Here is a 22,444-nt window from a genome sequence, read left to right on the forward strand (position 1 = left end):
TTCTTGTTCAAATACATCTTCCTAACATTTTTTCTAATGGCATTGTTGTCTGAGACACTATCATTATATCTATTCTATTGTGATACGTATGGCTTCAAATAGTCCGACTCCTTGAATGAATAGTCAGCGTTCTGCCCTTCGGTTCATAGAGACCCACATTCCATTCCCGGCCTGGTCGGGGAATTCAATCGCTTCATATTTATTTTTCTGGCTTGGGGACTGGGTGTTCGTATCTGTTTCAACACACTCCACTTCATACACACACACAACACACCACACTACCAACAACCAAAGAATCACGCAATAGCTATTACATCCCTCCATACAGGGTTGCGTCAGTAAGGACATCCGTTAAACGGGACCAAACCACATGTGCGACGCACACTGCACCCGCGGCCTTACAGGTATGGGGAAATTGGTGGTAGAAGAAGCTAAAAATGAAATGGCGTATTGCCTTTAAATTGCCGGGAGCGTCCGAGGACAATTTTGGCTCGCCAGGTGCAGGTCTTTTGATTTGACGCCTGTAGGCGACCTGCGTATCGTGATGAGGATGAAATTATGATGAACACGACACATACACCCAGCCCCCGTGCCAGCGAAATTGACCATTTAAGGTTAAAATTCCTGACCCTGGCGGGAATCGAACCCGGGACCCCTGTGACCAAAGGCCAGCACACTAACCATTTAGCCATGGAGGCGGACGTTTATAACTTACTGTTCAGTTCAGAACGACAATTCACGTCGACTTGTACGGAAGAAATGGGAAAGGATGAACATTTCTTTCTACTGCTTCGCATAGTATAGTTCAGTTTTGTGAATGGAGAGATGTTACTGAAGTGACAGTCAAATAACGGTTTCATGTATACTTTATAATACACCGAATAAAAAAAAAGACAATGCTCACCATGAAGGAGCCATCGCAGGTGCACGTAAGTGGTACAGGCACAGGCCATGGTAGTATAAAGGAATACTAAAATATTGCATCGTATTCGGAATTTATTGCAGGTTAACAAGCAATTTTGCGCTTTGTACTTCGCACGGTGCTGGGCCACTCGTAATGTGTGGGGATAGAGCTTTACAGGCGTCGGATGTTTTCCTGAAGAAAATCCTGACACAGCTGTTTAATCTGACCCTCCCAATCAGCCGCTGTCCGACGTTGATGTCCAATCGGGTCCAAAACATTCTCGATGGACGAATGTCCTGGCCAAAGAAGCATGCTGACATCACGAAATCAAGCCGTGCTATGCTAGAACGGGCATTGCCCCACTTGAAAATGGAATTGCCGAGTTGCACCAGGAAGGGAAGCACACGCGTTTGCATAATTACCTGGACGTAGACCACGCCGTCGAGGTGTCTCAAGCACACCAACGGGAACCAGGCTCCGTAGGAAATAGCATCCCACATCACGAAAGCTATTGCTGGAGTGGTGTGCTCCTCTACAATGAAGCGTGGACCACTGCGCTGGCCAGGATGTCTCCATACTCGAATTCGACGATCGTACATATCCAGAAAGAACAGTGAATCGTCACTGAACACCACACTTCGCCAGTCCGTGGTAGAAATTCAAACGTGCTCGGTAATACTTAGTCGTAATGGTACTCATCATAAGTGACGCCCCGACGACAGATCCTGTTCTGCTAGCTGCTTGGATGTGCTACTGGTGGACATAGTCGTATCCCTAGCTGCCATGGCATGTCTCTGCATGATGCGCAGCGACGACTATGGGGTGCATTGTAACTTGATGAAACGATCGTTCTTTCTGGTGGCCCGAGCCTTCTTTGAAATGTTCTCGGAATGTACTAGATTTAAGTATCTTACCTCGGTGGAACTGCTTTTATTTTTCAACATAGTCTCCCTGTAGACTAATGCATTTGGTCCAGCGATCTTCCAATGCCTTGATTCCACCTCGAAAATGAGATTCCTCCAGGCCTGCAAAATACCTCTCCAATTCGACTGTCAGTTCTTCCCTTGTAGAAAATCTCCGTCCACCGAGGAAAATGTTCAGCTTGGAGAATAGATGAAAGTCTGATGGTGCAAAATCAGGTGGACAAGGTGGATGTACCACAGTTCATGACGTTTCGCCATGGCAATAACACTTGTGTGCGGCGGAGCGTTGTCCTGATGAAAGATGACCTGTTTACTTGCCAAACCAGGCGTTGTTTCGCGTATCCTTTCCTGTAGTTGGTCTAGGAGTTTGCATAGTATTGCCCCGTAATGTTTTGGCCAGTAGGAAGATAATCTATCTGCAGAATGCCTTTTGCATTCCAGAAAACTCAGGCCATGACCTTTCCGGCAAAACGCACTGCCCTTGCTTTCTTTGGTGGTAGTGAATCAGCATTTATCCGCTGCTTTGACTGCTGTTTTGTCTCTGGGGTATAGTAGTGGACCCAAGTTTCATCTGTAGTCACCAATCGGCGCAAAAAATCTTATTGGTTGCACTGAAAACGGGCCAGACTTTGTTCGGACATTTCCAATCTGGTGCGTTTATTGTCCAATGTCAAGAGTTGCGGCACCCATCTTGCGGATAATTTTTAATACCCAATTCTTCGGTTAAAATATAATATACCCATTCAGAAGACATCCCTACAGCTTCAGAAATCTCCCGCACTTTCAGTCGACGATCCTCCATGACCATTTTATGCACTTTTGCGATAAATTCTGGGGTCGAAACACTTTTTGGCCGTCCACTACGAGGATCATCATCCAAGCTCTCCCGACCAAATTTAAACTCGCTGGTCCACTTGGAAACAGGTAAAATTGAAGGAGCAGAGTCGCTCAGTGTGTTCTGAAAGTCGGCATGAATTTCCTTTGCTTTCATACCTTTCTTTACAAAGTATTTAATCACTGCTCGAATCTCAGTTTTTTTTCCATTGTCACAAATCAAAACGCGAGAACAACAACAAAGAGTCGTCACTACCACACTCCTGCAGCTAGAGCACTGACGCGCCACGTGTTCACTCACAAAGGATGTGTGATTATTGCGCGGGAACCTCGTTGCTCTAGGACTGACATCTAGCGGTGATTCCGAGAACTTTTCAAACCGTCCTCGTATAACACTCACGTTCCCACTATGTCAAATATCGACACACACTGTGGTCAGAATGGTTGAAGTGGCGAGCAATGGCCGAAATGTCCAACCTGCCTCCCTTAATCTGGTGATGCGGCCTCTCCCAAACTCATCCAGCCGGTCAAAGGCCTGTTAAATGTGCCGTCGGGGCATGCTCCTTGTTCGCTTAGCCTAGTCTGTGGCTCACACTTCTCACGATGCATATTCGTCTTGCATCTACGATTCGAGGAGGGGCATGATTACCCCCCAGTGGCTCTTCTGCACACGCAATCAGCATTCATCGCAAATGGGGCACATGCAGGCCAATTACGACACTGTTTGCCAACCTTCATCATGCTGAGTGATTTATGCATGGCGGGATTGTTTATTTTCGCAAATTAGTGTATTTTATTCTTAAAGTAGATGAGCACAGAAATCCAACTGGTAGTTTGACTTTTTGATAGCCCGCGTGTTTATCCTCTTCAGATCAAATTTCTATATGCGAGGTAAATACATTTAATTCCTGAATATCAACGCAATTAGTTTTTTGTTCTTGATGATGAACGTTGCATTAAGGGACCTAACAGCTAGGTCATCGGTCAATATAATTCAAACTTTTACAGAATTTCGTATACGGAATCAACGGTAGACGAAGATGACCTATCGCATAGCCACCAAGAACATCGGATCTCAAATTCTACGATTTCTTTCTCTGAGGAGATATCAAGCAGCTCGTGTATAAGACACCCTTTGAATCCCCAATGTAATCGTTTGTGTCATGACAGGAGTCTTCAAGTGAGTACGACAATGAATGAGCCGACATTGTAATGCATGCATTTATGCTGGTGGTCATAACTTCTGTGAACGAACAGCTAATCTTAGCCCAAAAGCCTATATCAGGTTCTTTGTTCATTTCATTTCCTGCATTTTTAAGTATGACGAACCTCACGACGCCCTTGATCGTAGCAAGCGACACCCTGGGGTGTCACGACACCCAGTTTGTAAAGCACTGCCCTACATAAATGGGGGATAGCATTCTCCCCGTGCTGTGATTGAGGTGCTGAACGGCAAACGGTTCAGAACATTTCCAAGTGTGCCTATTACGAGCATTCCATGCCAACCCGTAGGAGTTCCTCTTCGCACCTGATAAAACTGTTGAATACATCACAAATAAAGACTCAGTGTATAGATTAATAAGTAATTATGTACACGGATCATGTTTTTTGTGCAATGTGTTTCCAAAAGCTAAATAAATAAACTACTGTGTTATAACCTCAATTATTTCTGAATACCATGTGATGTAGTAATAAACAACTACCGGTACCAAAAGTCTCTAACACAAACATAGACTATCATAAAAATTTGTTGAATAAGCTATGATAATATTGACATTAACTTACACGTGTAAGGACAAATTCTGATGCACTAAAAGTGAATGTAAGGAATATTATGCTTTATTCGTGACATCGTTTAGGCAAAAAACAACAGTTGTCAGAATTTCTTATATTTTTAAGGGGACAATTTTAAAATTTCAACATCAAAAACTTCAACAAACTGTTTTTTTTATTTATTTTTTTTTTTTATTTTTTTTTTTCGTATGAACATATGTATGCAACTTTTGCCTGGTTTAATTGTAACACATAACCATTTTTAGACAGTTTATTGTTTCTCCTGAATATTTTACATTTTTCACATTGTGTTTTCCTAAAATCCCTCACTTATAATCATCGCAGTGTGCATTAGGATATTATTTGATTAGCTGGTTCAAATAAGGCAAATGCTACTTCTGTTTCTACTTTTCTCGACGAATAATTTCTTTAAATTTTCTTTCTTCTTTCAGGAGTCACAAGGGTTCATCCACTGATGTCCTTTCTTTCAACTGAGATGATGTTAATTTGAACGTCATGTCTCACACCAGTACGGTATGTATAGATTCTCTTCAGTTTGTTTGTGAAAACTTTGTAATAGGTGGCAGCATGTTGAAAACTTGTGATCACGTGTTCGCAATATCATAAGGTCTAAGGTTCAGTTGACGAATTTTTGATGATTTTATAAGAAATAATAATCCCCAGCATGTGTCCATTCATTTGACGGGTCAGGAATGGAATGAAGTCCCATCTAGCGGCGAGGATAGGAATTCCTCCGGGGCATTCGTTAATGACTGACAGAGGGAATGAAAATGATATACTGGAGAGTATTGCTGGGATGAAAGATGACAGGAAAAACCTGTATTCTCGGAGGAAAACATGTCCCCCTCTGCTTGCCCAGCACGAATCTCTCATGGAGAGACCGGGATTTGAGCCACGGAAGCCAGCGGTGAGAGGCGGAGGGAGTCTTTATATAGACTGCACACTGGAAACAAAAGGCACTCATCTTCATTTCTAATATTTAAAGGATTTGACTCTGTAGTAACAAAATGTGTTTAACGTCCATTCAACTGTAAATTTTAAGGGAATTCGAGGTATCGGAATTAGTCTCACAGTAATTCTTCAGTGAAGTGGATTTCAGCGATACGGAGTCGTCTCATTTAACACACACAAATGCCATTAACCTCAGCTGGAATCGAAACAGTTATCAACAGAAAGATAAAGAATAACTACCTGTGCCACTGAATCTGATATCTGATATAATGAACAAAATCCAACACATCTCCCCATCATTTGTTTATTCACCAAAAGACTCCTTCTCAACATCGTTCTACAGTCTTCAAAAATACTATAATTTATGTCATGTTATAATATAGATTTCTTGCAGCAATATGCCCCTCCGTTGTACATAGTTCCTTATCGCATCTTTTTTCTTTGTTTTACAATGATTATAATGAATGTAACTTTCACTTCGCGATATTCATGTTGTGGCTATTAGTTTCATGGCTGTTAGGAAATATAAGAAAGGTATCGTACAGTATGGTATAGGGTATTTGGACGCAGGAACTTACTAAGGTAATAGATAAGTTCCGAAAATAATGGTCGCTATTATTATTGTGGTGTGTTTGAATGCTATTTTTAATTTAATCTCACTTAAAGTTGACACTTATTCTTTTCGTTTCAAGGATATCAAACTGCATCATAATATTCTTCAATATATTTATTGGAATTACAAACATTAAAGATTTTATCACTTTACAGGGCAATTTGCATTCAGTTTTAGCAGTTCATTGGTAAAATGGGAATACTTCAACGAAACATTTGTGCAGATTTCAGTACCTAATCGAGGTGGGTGTAGAATAATTCTTTTAAACTCATTTTACATTAAAACGTAGAGAGAACGTGTGATAATAAAATATACTGGCTGTAGTGTCCACCGTTGGCGGGACAAACACATTGTATGTTCATGACACCACCTTTGTCGGCTTTTTATTGAGCATTATTCGCAGAACTAGGATTTTGAATAGTGGTTTCAGATCTTCATGATTCTATTGGCAGGCTCACTAAATAATCCGCCTGAATACCATAACCCGCCGACTCAAATATGAAATGTTCGACAGGTTTGCGCAGTTAAACAGTAATGACAGAACACACGATACAACTGCACTCCATAAGCACTTATATCGGAGTCTGCTCGAAATTGGATCGACTCGATACCACAGGAAGCCGAAGGTGCGCCTGTCAACTACTAATCCTCCGTCCCCTTCCTGTTAACCAGCATATCACGAAGATTGTCAATGCGCAGGAGATAAATGAGGGAAATAACGTTTCCAGCATTAGTAATATAATATTACAAACGGAGACATTAGCAAATTTGGTTCTCTCTGTGTTCAGTCCTTTCTCTCCGCCTTCCTTCCATTGCACGCGGACCGCAAAATTTCTGTGTTTAAACCAAGTACAGTATCAGGTTAGCATTAAAATCTGTAGTCTGTAGCCACCAAAATAGGCCTACCAAATTTCATTAAAATCCTTCTAAAAAGTTTCTCGTGATACTAATAGACAAATATTAAACTAAACCAAACATACGCTATTATTTGCGCTATCCTGTCCGGAAAAGAGGGATACGAATCTAGTAATATTCTCGAAGTACAGACAGAAAGGTGTACTGTATATAGATATTGTTATATTTAGCTGCAATTACTACAGGGCTAGTTCATGGCAAAAGGATGAAATGCACGTTCTTGGTGCAGAGGAAATTTTTCCATTATCTCCATATTCGGCACAGAGTGGAATATAGTAAATGGTTCTATATCCAGACGCCTTTTCCTCAGGAATTCACCTGGCACTCATTTGTGGCATAGGCTGAGTGAACCTCGGGGTCACGTGCCTCTCCAGAAATGAAAAACCTGTTTACAAATGTTTCGACCATCTGACTGAGAATCGAACCCAGGTGAACCGAGCACGTCTTTATACCTCGTGGAATAGGCATCCCTTTGTTCGTAGCATGTGGTATGAACTATAGTGCTTCACAGATGTGGGCTTTCTCACATTACTTTGGATTTTATTTCCTTCGCGCTTTGATAAGTATTCTGTTGTTTGATTTCAATAATTTTACGCAGTGATCTAAATTACATTTGGCACGATTTTTCTTGTTGTCTGAATAGACGACTTTTATAACTCATAGCCGTACAATTTGGCGTTGAAAGATCATTTCGGTGGCTGCGAATAAAATAATTATTGAAGAAATCCTTAAGGAAGGACTGCCTCTACTCAATAGGGATATTTAACATCAATGCAATGAGGAAAAATATCGTTTATGCCGAGGACAGGGAATAAAATACTTTTCGTTTTTCTCTCCATGCAGATAATTTGAAAAACGTTAACTGTCTCAAAATGCAGAAGGTAAGGTACATAAATAGAAGGAGACTCAAGATCTACTGTCCACAAAGATAACCAAGAAATCCACTTTGCAACAGGAAATTTGCTTCACAATAGCTTTAGAAGTGCAGAATCATTTCAGTCGATCCCAGGTCAAAGAGACATTTATTGCCTTATCCGTGTGTCAAATTTCTCCGACCACATATATGCTGGGACCAGGAAATATCTACGGTAGGATTTACTCTGAAGAGGACCTATCCCCATCCCTCAACTAGGTTGTACAAAGACAGAAGTTTCGACAGGCGAAGCAACACCCCAGGGCTCTTAGTTATGCGTGCAACACAACTAACAAAGAAATATATACATACAACCTAAAACGAAGCTTCACCACCAGCATATTATTAACAATAACAACAACAAAAACGACGACACCAAGAAAGATTTATTTTTCTTCTATATCAATAAAATCGTAACGACCGTGTGTCCGTACATTGACTATTTTGGCGAAATTTCCGTACAGTTATCCGTTTCATGTGTAATGTTGACCATCTGCATAATTTTTTTAGCTTTGGTGTCTCTTTGTCTGTTTGTCTGTTTGTCGGTCTGTCAGTTTGTCTGTTTGTCTGTTTGTCGGTCTGTCAGTTTGTCTGTTTGTCCGTTTGTCTGTTTGTCTGTCCTTCTATAACTTGAAAACTACTGGAAATATTTCCAGCAAACTTCATATTTAGAAACCACCTGTCCTTGGGTAGGTTCTAGGGCAAATATTGTTTCTAAATTCCTGAACGGACTGGGGATTTATACGAAATCGAAACCGTGATTTTGCACTCACTCAAAATATACACAAGCAAACCTAATGGAAATCTAACTGCCTTAATGGAAATTAATTTCTAAACATTTTTTTTCTCATGTGCATCAATTCGATACCAGAATTAATAAGGGAGAGAGCATTAACGGACCGTTTTTCGGTACAAGTCCCACCGGACTTAACGCAAGAGTGGGTGCGTGTAAAGCGTATTTCTTACAACTCGAAAACTACTGATGTAATTTGAACCAAACAAAGCATCCACCTGTCCAATACCATTAATGTCAATACCATTTCAAATTCCCAGAATTGTCTGGGGTTTTATAGGGAAACGAAATGGTGGTTTTACTCTCCCACAATATATAAAGTAACCTGATTGGAAATCGACTAAACTTCATGGAAATCCAATTCTATTTTTTTTCGTATATGCATTTTTCAACAAGAGGATTAATAAGGGAGATATCATGAAAAGTCCAGCGGACATAGCCCAAAAGGTGATATATGTGGAGCAGATTCCCTATCTATCTACATAAATCATATCGTAACGACCGTGTGCCCGTACATTGACTATTTTGGCGAAATTTTCGTACAGATTTCTGTTTAAGGGGTCATAATGAACATCTGCATATTTTTTAGATATAGTTTCCTGAAAGTCCTAAATTTTACCCCTCGCCCAAAATCAAGATTGCCTCACAATCTGCCACACGAGTTGGAAAATTGACATTAAGCAAAATTATACGTTTTAGCCGTAACCTACAGAAAACTTTCAAGATCATATAATTTTTCACACTTTATGCCGAAGAATATCGAAATATGGAGGCAATTTAATGACGGTGCAGACCTTCATTTCGAAGTATTTTGCGGCTAAACGGTCCTATCACAAAACGGATGACACAATCTCTGTTCAATTTGGAGTGATCTACAACTTTGGTCCTGTGAAATTTTGTCGTCTCTCTCTCCCTCTCTCCGTTATAGGTTAGATTTGGCTGTATATTTCGATTGTTCGTAAATATTGTAAATATTGTAAATATTGTGCTTTTTACACGTATGTTACTTATATTGACACACTTATAGAAAAGCAAGAGTCATAAAATTTGGCACACACATTGAAACAACCAATAGCTATATGCGAACTAAACTTCATGATTCTAGCTTCCACATAAGGATGTGAAAAATAATGTAAAATGTTAAAAAAAGTATCCAAATTTCAACCCATTCAAGTACCGTAACTCAATCGAACACATAAATGTGGGAGATACGAGAAAACGTTTGAAGACCAAACATGTAGAGCGAAAACAAGGACGTCTGAGTGTGCAAACCGTTTGTTGGTATGATGCACCGTTTAGGAGCAGTAAATCTCGAAATGAAGGTTTGCCCATGCTTATCTGTTATCTAAATATAATCGCAACGACCGTCATCCTGTACATTGACTATTTTGGCGGAATTTCCGTACAGTTATCTGTTTCAGGTGTAATAATGACCATCTGCATATTTCTTAGGTTTGGTGTCTGTTTGTTTATCTGTTTGTTCTTATCTGTGAGTTCTTATAACTTGAAAACCACTGAATATAATTCTACCAAACTTGATATTTAGAAGCCACCTGTCCTTGAGTAGGTTTTAGGGCCAATATTATTTCTGAATACATAAATTTACTGGAGGTTTATCCGAAACCGAAACAATGATTTTGCACTGCCTCAAAATATGTACATCCGAAATTAATGAAAATCTACAATCCTTAATGGAAATCCATTTCTAAAAAAAGTTTTCTCATGTGAAATTTTCTACCAGAGAGATATCATGAATGGTCAGTTTTTCAGGTTAAGTCCAGCGGACGTAGACCAAAAGGTGTTGTACGTGGAGCAGATTCCTTATCTATCTATATAAATAAAATCGTAACGACTGTATGTGTCTGTACATTGACTATTTTGGTGAAGTTTTCATACAGCTACACCCTTGAGGGGTAATAATGACAATCTGCATGTTTTTTGTGTACTTTCCTCAAGGTCCTAATTTTTACTCCCCTCATCCAAAATTCATATTGCGGCATAATCTGCCAGACGAGCAAGAAAATTGAAATTTGGCATAATTATTCGTTTTAGACTGTAACGGATTGAAAACTTCCAAGATCGTTAAATTGTTCACATTTTATCCCCAAACAATTTCTAAATATTGAGTCAATTTTAATGATGGTGCAAACCTTCGTTTCAAGGTATTTCGTGGGATAAACGGACAGTCCTTTCACATAACGGATGGCACAATCTCCGTTCAATTAAGAGAGCCTAATGCTAAATCACATAATTATCCGAAAAGTAACGCAATGTAAGATAATCTTACACAAATTTCAGCGTATTCAACGTTTCTAACTCAATCTGACCCATGAATAGATGAGATGCGAGAAAATATCATAGGATCAGCCATTTAGGCCACTAAATACTGCGTCTTATAGTACTATCCTTTGTCGATATGACGTACCGTTTAGCAGCAATTAATCTGTAAATGAAGGTCTGCAATAATTTAAACAAGCATATACTTTCGTATGTCGATCTATATATACACTGACTGACAGAGCAAATGCAACACCAAGAAGGAGTGGTTCGAAAGGGATGAAAGTTGGGGAAAAAACAGAGACGGCACGGATGAATAATTGATGTTTATTTCAAACCGATATGCAGGTTACACAATGAGCACGGCATCGACTCAGTAGGATGTAGGACCACCGCGAGCGGCGATGCACGCAGAAACACGTCGAGGTACAGAGTCAATAAGAGTGCGGATGGTGTCCTGAGGGATGGTTCTCCATTCTCTGTCAACCATTTGCCACAGTTGGTCGTCCGTACGAGGCTGGGGCAGAGTTAGCAAACGGCGTCCAATGAGATCCCACACGTGTTCGATTGGTGAGAGATCCGGAGAGTACGCTGGCCACGGAAGCATCTGTACACCTCGTAGAGCCTGTTGGGAGATGCTAGCAGTGTGTGGGCGGGCATTATCCTGCTGAAACAGAGCATTGGGCAGCCCCTGAAGGTACGGGAGTGCCACCGGCCGCAGCACATGCTGCACGTAGCGGTGGGCATTTAACGTGCCTTGAATACGCACTAGAGGTGACGTGGAATCATACCCAATAGCGCCCCAAACCATGATGCCGCGTTGTCTAGCGGTAGGGCGCTCCACAGTTACTGCCGGATTTGACCTTTCTCCACGCCGACGCCACACTCGTCTGCGGTGACTATCACTGACAGAACAGAAGCGTGACTCATCGGAGAACACGACGTTCCGCCATTCCTCATCCAAGTCGCTCTAGCCCGGCACCATGCCAGGCGTGCACGTCTATGCTGTGGAGTCAATGGTAGTCTTCTGAGCGGACGCCGGGAGTGCAGGCCTCCTTCAACCAATCGACGGGAAATTGTTCTGGTCGATATTGGAACAGCCAGAGTGTCTTGCACATGCTGAAGAATGGCGGTTGACGTGGCGTGTGGGGCTGCCACCGCTTGGCGGCGGCTGCGCCGATCCTCGCGTGCTGACGTCACTCGGGCTGCGCCTGGACCCCTCGCACGTGCCACATGTCCCTGCGCCAACCATCTTCGCCACAGGCGCTGCAACGTGGACACATCCCTATGGGTATCGGCTGCGATTTGACGAAGCGACCAACCTGCCCTTCTCAGTCCGATCACCATACCCCTCGTAAAGTCGTCTGTCTGCTGGAAATGCCTCCGTTGACGGCGGCCTGGCATTCTTAGCTATACACGTGTCCTGTGGCACACGACAACACGTTCTACAATGACTGTCGGCTGAGAAATCACGGTACGAAGTGGGCCATTCGCCAACGCCGTGTCCCATTTATCGTTCGCTACGTGCGCAGCATAGCGGCGCATTTCACATCATGAGCATACCTCTGTGACGTCAGTCTACCCTGCAATTGGCATAAAGTTCTGACCACTCCTTCTTGGTGTTGCATTTGCTCTGTCAATCAGTGTATTTACATTGATGTTGATTTGTAGCGATCGAGAAAGGGTGTGTCTGCTATTGTAATCAGTACTCCCCACACCGACTTTGACTTGCGGTAGGAATGGTGTCCTTCTGCAACTCCTGTGTAACTGGCATTAGTAAGGAGGGTCTACCATTGTAATGAATATTTCACTTCTCGATTTGACTTGCAGAAGGCAAGGGAGCATGTAATTTTCTTCAAAACTTCCCTACCCCAATGTGATTGGCTGTAGCTAAGGGTGCCTGTCATTATAAACAAATGTACCCATCTAAGATGTGACTGGCATTAGGTATAGTAGCCTGCTATTTTAATGGAAACTCACCAACTCAATGTGACTGGCAGTAAGCTGGCTGGCAGAAGGAAAATGGACTGCCATTATAATGATAACTGCACAACTCAATTTTCACTGGTAGTAGGGAAGTTGGCTGCTATTATAATAAAATATCCTCAAATGAAATCTGTCTGGAAGTAGGAAAGTGGGCCTGCCGTTTTAACGAAAACTCCCCAAATCGATTTTTTTGCTATTTGCTTTATGTCGCAGCGACACAGATATGTCTTATGGTGACGATGGGATAGGAAAGGCCTAGGAATGGGAAGGAAGCGGCCGTGGCCTTAATTAACGTACCGCCCCAGCATTTGCCTGGTGTGAAAATGGGGAAACCACAGAAACCAGGGCTGCCGACAGTGGGGTTCGAACCCACTATCTCCCGATTATTGGATACTGGCCGCACTTAAGCGACTGCAGCTATCAAGCTGGTCCCAAATCGATTGTGACCGCGCAGTAGGCAATGGGGCCTGCAATTATAATGTAAACTTCCCAACTCGATTGTGAATGGCAGTAGGCAAGTGAGCCTGCCGTTATCATCACAACTCCGCAACCCACACTTCACATTGGAAACAACGTACGGGGACCACCCCATGCTATTTCTCGTATAACGCTAAGGGACATACAATTTTAAAACAATCTTATTTACTGCACGCACAGTATTTTCTTCGATATCCGTATAAAATGTAGAATACCGTAGCGAAGCACGAGTACATTTGCTAGTTATAATAATTATCATAATCACTTTATACCAACCGAACAGCCTGGGCACTACGTGCCATGTAGCTGTAAGCTGCTTTTAGGAATATGGAGGGTGTAAACAATTTCGGCAGTCCTCGTAGTATAATGACTTAACATGTTAATTGTTCGGAAATTATATCATGCATGTGTTTATTACTGTTTATTATGACTCCACTCGCAGTCCAAAGTGTTGTGGGCCGATTACCTTCGATGTTAGGCCCCTTAAAACAACAAGCATGCAACCAAAGTGCTGTATATTTTTTATACGTAGACCTGAGGAGAAACTTGCCTCCATAGGTTAAATCAGAATGTATGCCCTTGACAGTAACAGCATTAACATGTCAAAGAGTTGCTGATATAGTCGAATTCATCTCGATATTAAGTATCATTTGACCAGAAGCCAGCAATGAATGGCTACATAGAAGAATTGCATTAGCGTGGATTCCAGTTAATCTTATTTCACCCGTAGAAAATTGAATATTATCAAACTAGTTCAGACAAATAATGTACAGCAAATTTCCAAGAAGTCACTGAATCCCACCCTTCAATCAAAATTACAATCACAATTAGCCAGTTCTAACAGTGAATGATGCAGCCTCTTGAAGTCTGCAAATCAGATAAGTGTTTAGTAGTCCTTTCCACACACAGCGATCTTAAACAGTGTTTTGCCCATTTGCTCCAACGATCTTTCAGATGTCCTCATCCCAACGATCTGGTGGCTTTCCCCTTCGTGACCGCCTGCCTCCTGGGCTCCATTCAACAGTCCTCCAGCAAAAAAGGATAATCTATACAATTCACTGGGTGAATTCACTATTGTACATATTATTCAACTTGTAGACTGTAATACTTGAAAATAATATTCCTCGGTGCATTCAAGCGCTCATTTAAGAGAGATGCTGCTTACTAGTCTCATTCTGGACAGTGAAATTACAGGCTTTGTTGTGAAAATAGGAGTCACATCCCTAACAGTCCATGAAGGGCTTTCGTGTCGGGGAAGTTAAAGACTTCCAAAATTTGTAACCTTAACATTACTGTAAATAGGATAGACTGGTTATCTCTATGCCCACCGACTTCAAACCCACTCCCTCGACTGGAGTCGTCACTTCTGCAGTTTGTATGGTTTTCTGCGTGCGGACTTTATTAATGGAAGCAGCAGTCCAATGTTACTTAAAGCTTCTACACACGAACCAGTCCACTGTGTCCGATCCCTGCCGGTCGGGTGGTGTGTAGGCTTGTCGGGACCGATCTTGCCGACATACTGTAACTCATGTAGGGTGGTTGGTCGGGGCGACCAAACAATATCCCAACTCACTATTGCGACAATATGCAGCTTGGGTCATGTGTAGGGAGGTTGTACAACTCGGCCCGATTTGTCATCGGATGTCTCGCAGCCGCCTAGCACGTGTTACGTATTAATTGACTGCAATGGGTAGATCATTTGAATTAGGTTAGTGGATTATTACAATCGATGATGTCGGAAAACGAGGAAGAGGTTTGGAAGGAGATTTTGAAACTATGGGATAAGGCCTATTTTAAGTTCCAATTATCTCAATAGAGATATGAGCAATCAAGCATTAGAAATATTATTAAATAATTATAAACTGGTCGACGAGGAAGCGACCACTTCTATTTTAAAAAGAAAAATGGAAAATATGTTGTAACAAGGCTGCAATAAATTGCAAATCTTCGTAACTCGTTCTGGTTCCTTCAAAACATAACGCCACGGGTTCTATTCCTGGTCAGTTCAGAAATACTAATTCTGAACTGAATGCTGGATAGGGTTCATTCAGAACTTAATAACGACTAAGCATCTGTCTTTTAATGTAGGAAATGGACCATCTTGCAGAAGCCAAGCAATAGGCTGAGGATATCCTCATTTGGCAGTCCAAAATTTACAGGTCATCTCATTGGGCCGCAATCTCAATTGCAGGCCAACGGACTTCATGCGCCAAGCTTTCCTTGCAGATCAGTATCCATGAATGCTATCAATTTCATTAAATTATTTTGGATTGTATTGTTCAGGAAGTGTTGTTTTTGATTTCTATACCCAATTTTTATGAAATCTCGGTCGATATAATTTTAATGGGGATTAGAAATGTTTTACGTAACAATTATAAGTCTTATAATCGCAATTAGCGTGAGTTAAAAGAGGACCATTGCTTCATTAACGTGTGAGTAACAATGCACTTGACGGTTGAAGTTACATTTTGATTGGTTTGCCATTTACAATGTTGTTTTAAATAATAATTCATAGCTCATTGCTTCGTAAGTTAATAAAGCGGTCTAACGTGCTTTGTTACGTGTGTGAAGAACTCACTACCAAAGTAAAATGTTACCCCCGTTTTCTTATATTACCATTGCTATCAAACAGTTAAGGTGAAATTCAGAAATAGTCCAGTAATATTCACATGAAGTAAGTAAATAGCACATACACATCCATTTAAATCACTCATTGTTTGCGTCAGATAATAAAAAGAGGTCAGCATTACATTGAAATTGAGAATTTGGCCTTCAAGGGAACTAAATGGGTGGATTGGACAGTAAAATACTTTACCTTGAAATTCTCATAAGTTCCACTTTTATCTGGAAAAGGAAGGAGAATTTTACTGCAGATAAAATAAGCGAGCTATATCCTTTGTTCCGTTTCTTACAATCCACGAATGGAGATTGGTACTAAAGGAAATTGAAAAAAAGTCCATACCAGGTAGCAAGAAGAAATATATTGTGGTGAGCTACTGTTCTTTCTTGTAAACGAGAAATATTGTTTCTTGAATTACATTCAGAATATCGTAGTTAAAGAAAATGCATGTCTTCCTTCACATTCTTGAATGAAAATTGATATTCGAATAAACAGTAGGAATTGAAGGGAATAAGTTTCGAAATACATTTACTAATTTGTATAATGGTTTGGAAAAATTGCTATAAAACTGTTCAATATATGTCACAAGTCTCAATATGTGTGAATTCGAACAAACAGCGTGATGTTGACTCCGGTCAGTTTTAGGAATATTATGGCATCACTGGCGAAATGATTAAGGAAATGGGAGAAGAAGGAGTACGTTCAATGCACATCATCTGTAACAAGATATGGGACAGTGGTTTATGGCCACAAGGCTGGCTCATTTCCAGCTTCATTCCACTTCACAAAAAGGGATCAACAAGGAACTGCAGGAATTATCAAACCCACTCACTAAAATCACATGCAGGTAAAATATTATTGCATAACATAAATGAACGTTTGAAGTCTTACATTAGATATCAGCTCCCATGAGAACAGACTGGCTTTGTCAAGGGAAGAAGAACTAGAGAATACATTCTAAATATTTGTCAGTTGGTTGAAAAGCCACATGAATTCAACATTCCTTTGTTTCTGTGCTTCATTGACTACCAAAAGGCCTTTGATTGTGTTTTGTGGCCGAAGTTGTGGTGTCTTCTAGAGGAAATGGGAATTCCATCTCATCTCATCTCATCTCATCTCATCTCATCTCACTTCACTTATAAGAGGTTTATACGATAAAAACTTGGCCAAAGTCACCGTTGATGGTGATCTATGATATATTTTGAATATATCATGAGGCATGCCCTCGACATTTGGGAAGGAGGATTTTCGATTGGTGGGAAGAGAACTTATAACCTCCGTTTTGCGAACGACACCACACTTGTGACCGGTAGTGTCCAGGAGATAATGGATCGTGTACAACAGGAAATTAATTGGAGCTAGACAAAACTAATGATTGTCAGCAAAGGTCCAGAGATTCAGCTGCCACAGCACCTGACTATCTCCAAAGACTGTCAGTTTCCTTATTTTGGTTCAATAATCGAGTACAAAAGTAGCCGCGAAAAAGAAATCAAACGTCGCATCATTCTAGGACGTACAGCTATGGAAAAGTTAAAGAAGATCTGGCAAGATAGAGCAATATCTATGAATACGAAGAAAAGATCAATCCATTTGCTTGTGTTCTCGATCTTCCTGTATGGATATAAAACTTGGACAATAAAAGCTAAAGACAGGAACCGAATCAACGTCTTTGAAATGTGGTGTTGGAAAAGGATGTTGCGAATACCGTGGGCAGCCAGGCGAACAAATGAATCTGTCATCCAGTAAATTGCAATTCAAGAAAGTCTATGCTAAGTTGTGTACCAAAGAACCCTGCAATTTTTTGGTCAGATTATGAGAAGAGGGGATGACAACATGGAAAAATGTATTGTCCAAGGAAAAGTTCCTGGCACAAGGTCACGAGGACGGGTCGCAAAAGGATGGGTTGATCAAGTAAGAGAGATCATGGACTTACAATGGAGAATTACTGTCCGAAGAACGCAAGTTCGTAGAGAATGGCATCAGCTTATAAAAGAAACAACAAAGTCCTTGGGTCACGATAGTCATGCGTGGAACGACTGGAGAGAGGCAGAGAGATGAATGTAAGTTAAGGACGTGGGGCAATAAACAATACAATAGCACACGATAATCAATAATTCTGATTAGAGTTATTGATGCACATATTCACTGACAAAATTATTTACAGTCACAATCTAGCTTCTTATCTATCCAAAATAGTCGTATAATACTAATTTGAAGGTAGACTGTTGTAAATATCTCTGATGCTCGAAACATAAATCCTGCCACTTCATATATTATTTCAAATTATACTTTGGTTATGAATAACTAATTACGTTGATACTTATGTTTAACAAACACATTCAAAATTTCAAGTCAAGTAAGCGTAAGATGAAATAACTCACGTAGGTCTATTTCTACTTCCCCGTGAGACTAAACTAGGAGTAAAAGATTCATATTATTCAGAATTCATTTTTCAAAAGAATTAGGCGGGGCGGGGGGGGGGGCGATGGAGGAGGGAGAAAATATAAAAATAAAAGGTGAAATATCGAATTTGACCAGCCGTAACCATGGCAACGTCAGCCCAAAGATTCTACAGGATCGAGATTTGCCACCCGAAATTGGTACACATATGAATTACTATGTGGAACTTAGAGGTGTGCTGCGACGGGGGGGGGGGGGAGATATAACAATAAAGGCGAAATATCAAATTTGTCGTACAGGCAGGCTTATTTTAAGCCCCTTGGTGGAAGGAACAAAATTCGGTAAGCCGCACGGGCCTGAAAACCATGCTTTAAGTCCCTAACACCAACCGTTTTGAAGGTATTAGCACCACACTACCCCTGCTCTAGGAATCCGGTAAAGAAACGACTAGCCATAACCATGGCAACGTGAACTCAAGGATTCTACAATAGCGATATTTGCCACCCAAAACTGTACACATCTGGGTTACTATCTGGGAAAATTATACTGTGTGGAACGGTATATAAAAATGTATCTATGTATGTATGTATGTATGTATGTATGTATGTATGTATGTATGTATGTATGTATGTATGTATGTATGTATGTATGTATGTATGTAAATGACACATCTCCTGGCATACATTTCCAAACGAGCTTGAAAATTGAAATTCTAAAAAATTATAGCTTATAGCCTGTAACCGACGGGAAAATTTCAAGATGTTCAAGTGTTTAACATTTTACCCTGAAAAGTAAGGAAATATCAAGGCAATTTTAATGACGGTGCGGAACTTCATTTAGAGGTAATTGATGGCTATACAGTAAGTCGTATCACAAAGCGAGTAACACAGTCGTACCCAGTCGTCCCTTATACGTTAAATGGAGATGTACTTGAAAAATAAAGCAATGTGTGAAAACTATAGCCTATATGTCACCGTATACAAGTTGTTTCTTATTCAATCCAACATATACATACAGGGGATACAAAAAATGTCATAGGACAAACCATGTAGATCGCTAGACTAGGTGTCTTAAAAGTATAGACTCACAGGAAGAGATCATGTATAGTGGAGCTCCGCGATCTTAACGTCTTTTCTCCTGTTCTGGGAGTATTTGTGCATGTATTTGGTGTGTTGGTTGTGTGAACGTGTTATCTTTCAGAGTCTAAAGCTTTATATTATTTGAGGGCATATTTCGGTTTAATTTTATTGCCCTAAGTACCCCCATATGATTTTTCTATAATTGCTCCATAGGTATCTTACCAAGTGTGTATTTTGGTTGCTAACCTTGCGCTAACAACCACCCACTCGCTAAATTTTCTTGGTCTCCATAGGTACCACTAAGTAGGTATACTATATAACTCCACTCTTCCATCAAGGCGTTTCTAGGGCAAAAGATTTTGGCCTACTGATAGGAGACATCTTGGTGGTCTGCGAAAATATAATAATAAATTAAAGAAGCAGTGTCCAGTATGGCGCGTTCCCCTTCGCTGCATCGAAAGGCGCCTCCCACCGCTCCCCCCCTCCAACGACTGAATATCACAAAGGCTGGCTGTCTTGCGGACTCCGTACGCACGAGCGGGCTATTGCGGATTGTTGAATCTCAACGCGCGCCGTGTTTGTGCTCGTTCGAGTCATGCCTAAAAGAAAATCAAATCTCTCTAAAAACACGAGAAAGGCCAAAATTCAAAGATTGCAACGTGAAAATGAATCTCAACAGGATAAAGTCATCTTACAAATTGTCGATTGAGGCAATCCATGTCTAGGTCGAATGAAAGTACTTCTGAAAGGACCGGACGATTGCACTTATAAAGAGATTTTCCAATGAGATTAATAGGAAAAAATCAAGAAATATCAAAATACTTCAAACGTTGACATGGAAGCTTTAAAATTCAAAAAGAAAATTCAACGCGTTCGAAGCCGCGGGCACAGCTATTAAAAAATACTGTATTTCATCCAATTTACCTATGTAAAAACGATAAGTGTTAATAAAATATGTTTCATTTTGCAAAAAAATACATAGTTTAAAACATCTAACGGCTGAATTAATAAACGCGGGTGAAGCCGCGGGTACGTGCTAGTTTATGAATGTTCTCCTGCTACCTCAGAAGAATATGATTGAGACTGTCAGCGCCTTTATGAAAAATATATTGTTTCTCACCATCCATTCAAATAAATGCCGGTGTGGAATTGAACGTGATATGTCTTCTCATCTTCCACTTCTGAACTTTTTACTGTACTCCGGTTTTAGTTCAGAATAGGTACACAAAAGCTGAATTTTGTTTCAGCTGCATTTTTGTCTGATAGTCCTTCTATTAGCTACGGCATAATGTGAAAATGGCTTAATTAAACAATGTAGTCATTGATAAGAAAGTTTCCAACATAGCATCATTCTGTCTTGCGACCAGTAACTGGTCATCATTCCAAGCCGTCCATGGCTAGATTTATTTCAAACGAGAAAAATAGTTCCTCGAATAAAAATATGTGTAATGAATCACTACTTGTTAAACTTCCAAGACCGAGCTCGATAGCTGCAGTCGCTTAAGTGCGGCCAGTATCCAGTATTCGGGAGATCGTGGGTTCGAGCCCCACTGTCGGCAGCCCTGAAGATGGTTTTCCGTGGTTTCCATTTTCACACCAGGCAAATGCTGGGGCTGTACCTTAATTAAGGCCACGGCCGCTTCCTTGCCACTCCTAGCCCCTTCCTGCCTCATCGTCGCCATAAGACCTATCTGTGTCGGCGCGACATAAAGCAAATAACAAACAAAAAAAACTTCCAAGATAGGCGAATGGAGCATTTTGCCTGGCCCCACGCTTAATAAGATGTGTTATTCAATAACATTTTCAGAAAAACATTGTTTCAGGGAGTCTTCTTCTACTTATGACGCCGTCTCCCTCCGAAGGTTGGCGATCCAATTGATTATGATTACAAGCGAAACGGCAGCACGGAAGATTTCTATCGACGTATGTCCATACCACCGCCACAAGTCTTTCATCCAATGTTTCATTTTGCGTTCTAGGTGGACCGATCCCTTTGAATGACGCATGCTAATCGGTAGCCACTAAAGTTCATGTTTGCTTAAAATAATCTTGTCAGCTTATTAAGGCTACATTTCTCAATTGAAAATAGTTAAGTCGTATTGTGTTTATTTGTTTTCATGGTATAATAAAATCTGTATTATTTAGTTTGAACAACGAAATCTCTTCTTACATTTGGGAACAACAGTGTTTTTTTTTGTTATATCATCTAAATTCTTTCAGTACATTGGAATTCACTGTGATAGGTAAGATTTCACTCTTGGTAACGGTGGAAATGCTCTGTTGCCAGCTACCGAACTGGATGTATTGTAAATCAGATTAAAGCATTCAACAGTAATACTAAAAAGGGGCTGAGTCAGATAGTCGTAGTGAGCGATAGAGAACAATAGTGCTCAGCACAGCTAACGTGTTCAGTGCTTTCAATGTTAGGTGGCACGTGTACCACATATCCCTTTATAACAATGAGCCATACTTTCATGGCCTACTAAATGGTTTTATATGGCTATTTATCTCATTGCGCCAATGACCAATCCAGTTAAAGAAATTAAAAACTTCTGCTAATCAACATCTTTCTATTGCCATAGTTCTATGGAATTGTTTTCGTATTATCACTTCAATATCATCGCACCTACCTGCACTTGTTTGTATATAAATTCATAAGAGTAGCACACTCAAACATCTTTTAAAGCTTATTTGCTTTAATGTAATACTTCAGTTGTCTTCCATATTTCACTTGCGAAACTGATTCTCATGAAGTTGACTACCGGGGTGGGTTAGAACCATACTGTCGGCAGCCCGGAAGATGGTTTTCTGTGGTTTCAAATTTTCACACCAGGCAAATGAAGGCCACGGCCGCTTCTTTCCCACTCCTAGACGTTTTCTACCCCATCGTTGCCATAAGACCTAACTGTGCCGGTGCGACATAAATATATATATTTGTAGACTGTGACCAAAAATGTTTAATTGG

The 22,444-nt window shown here is 40.6% G+C and overlaps 1 protein-coding gene across 1 annotated transcript in view; it reads left to right on the forward strand.

The window, feature by feature from the left end:
• Positions 1 to 4,898: 4,898 nt before the first annotated feature.
• Positions 4,899 to 22,444, forward strand: part of LOC136867166 (secretin receptor) — a 246,156-nt gene continuing 228,610 nt past the window's right edge. Inside the window, exon 1 of the mRNA XM_067144283.2 lies at positions 4,899 to 4,968. Within this exon, the coding sequence (XP_067000384.2) occupies positions 4,951 to 4,968 (18 nt within the window). The 5' untranslated portion in view covers positions 4,899 to 4,950. The remainder of the gene's footprint in view (positions 4,969 to 22,444) is intronic.

The sequence above is a fragment of the Anabrus simplex genome, chromosome 3 (genome assembly GCF_040414725.1).
Source record: "Anabrus simplex isolate iqAnaSimp1 chromosome 3, ASM4041472v1, whole genome shotgun sequence".
NCBI classification, from domain to species: domain Eukaryota; kingdom Metazoa; phylum Arthropoda; class Insecta; order Orthoptera; family Tettigoniidae; genus Anabrus; species Anabrus simplex.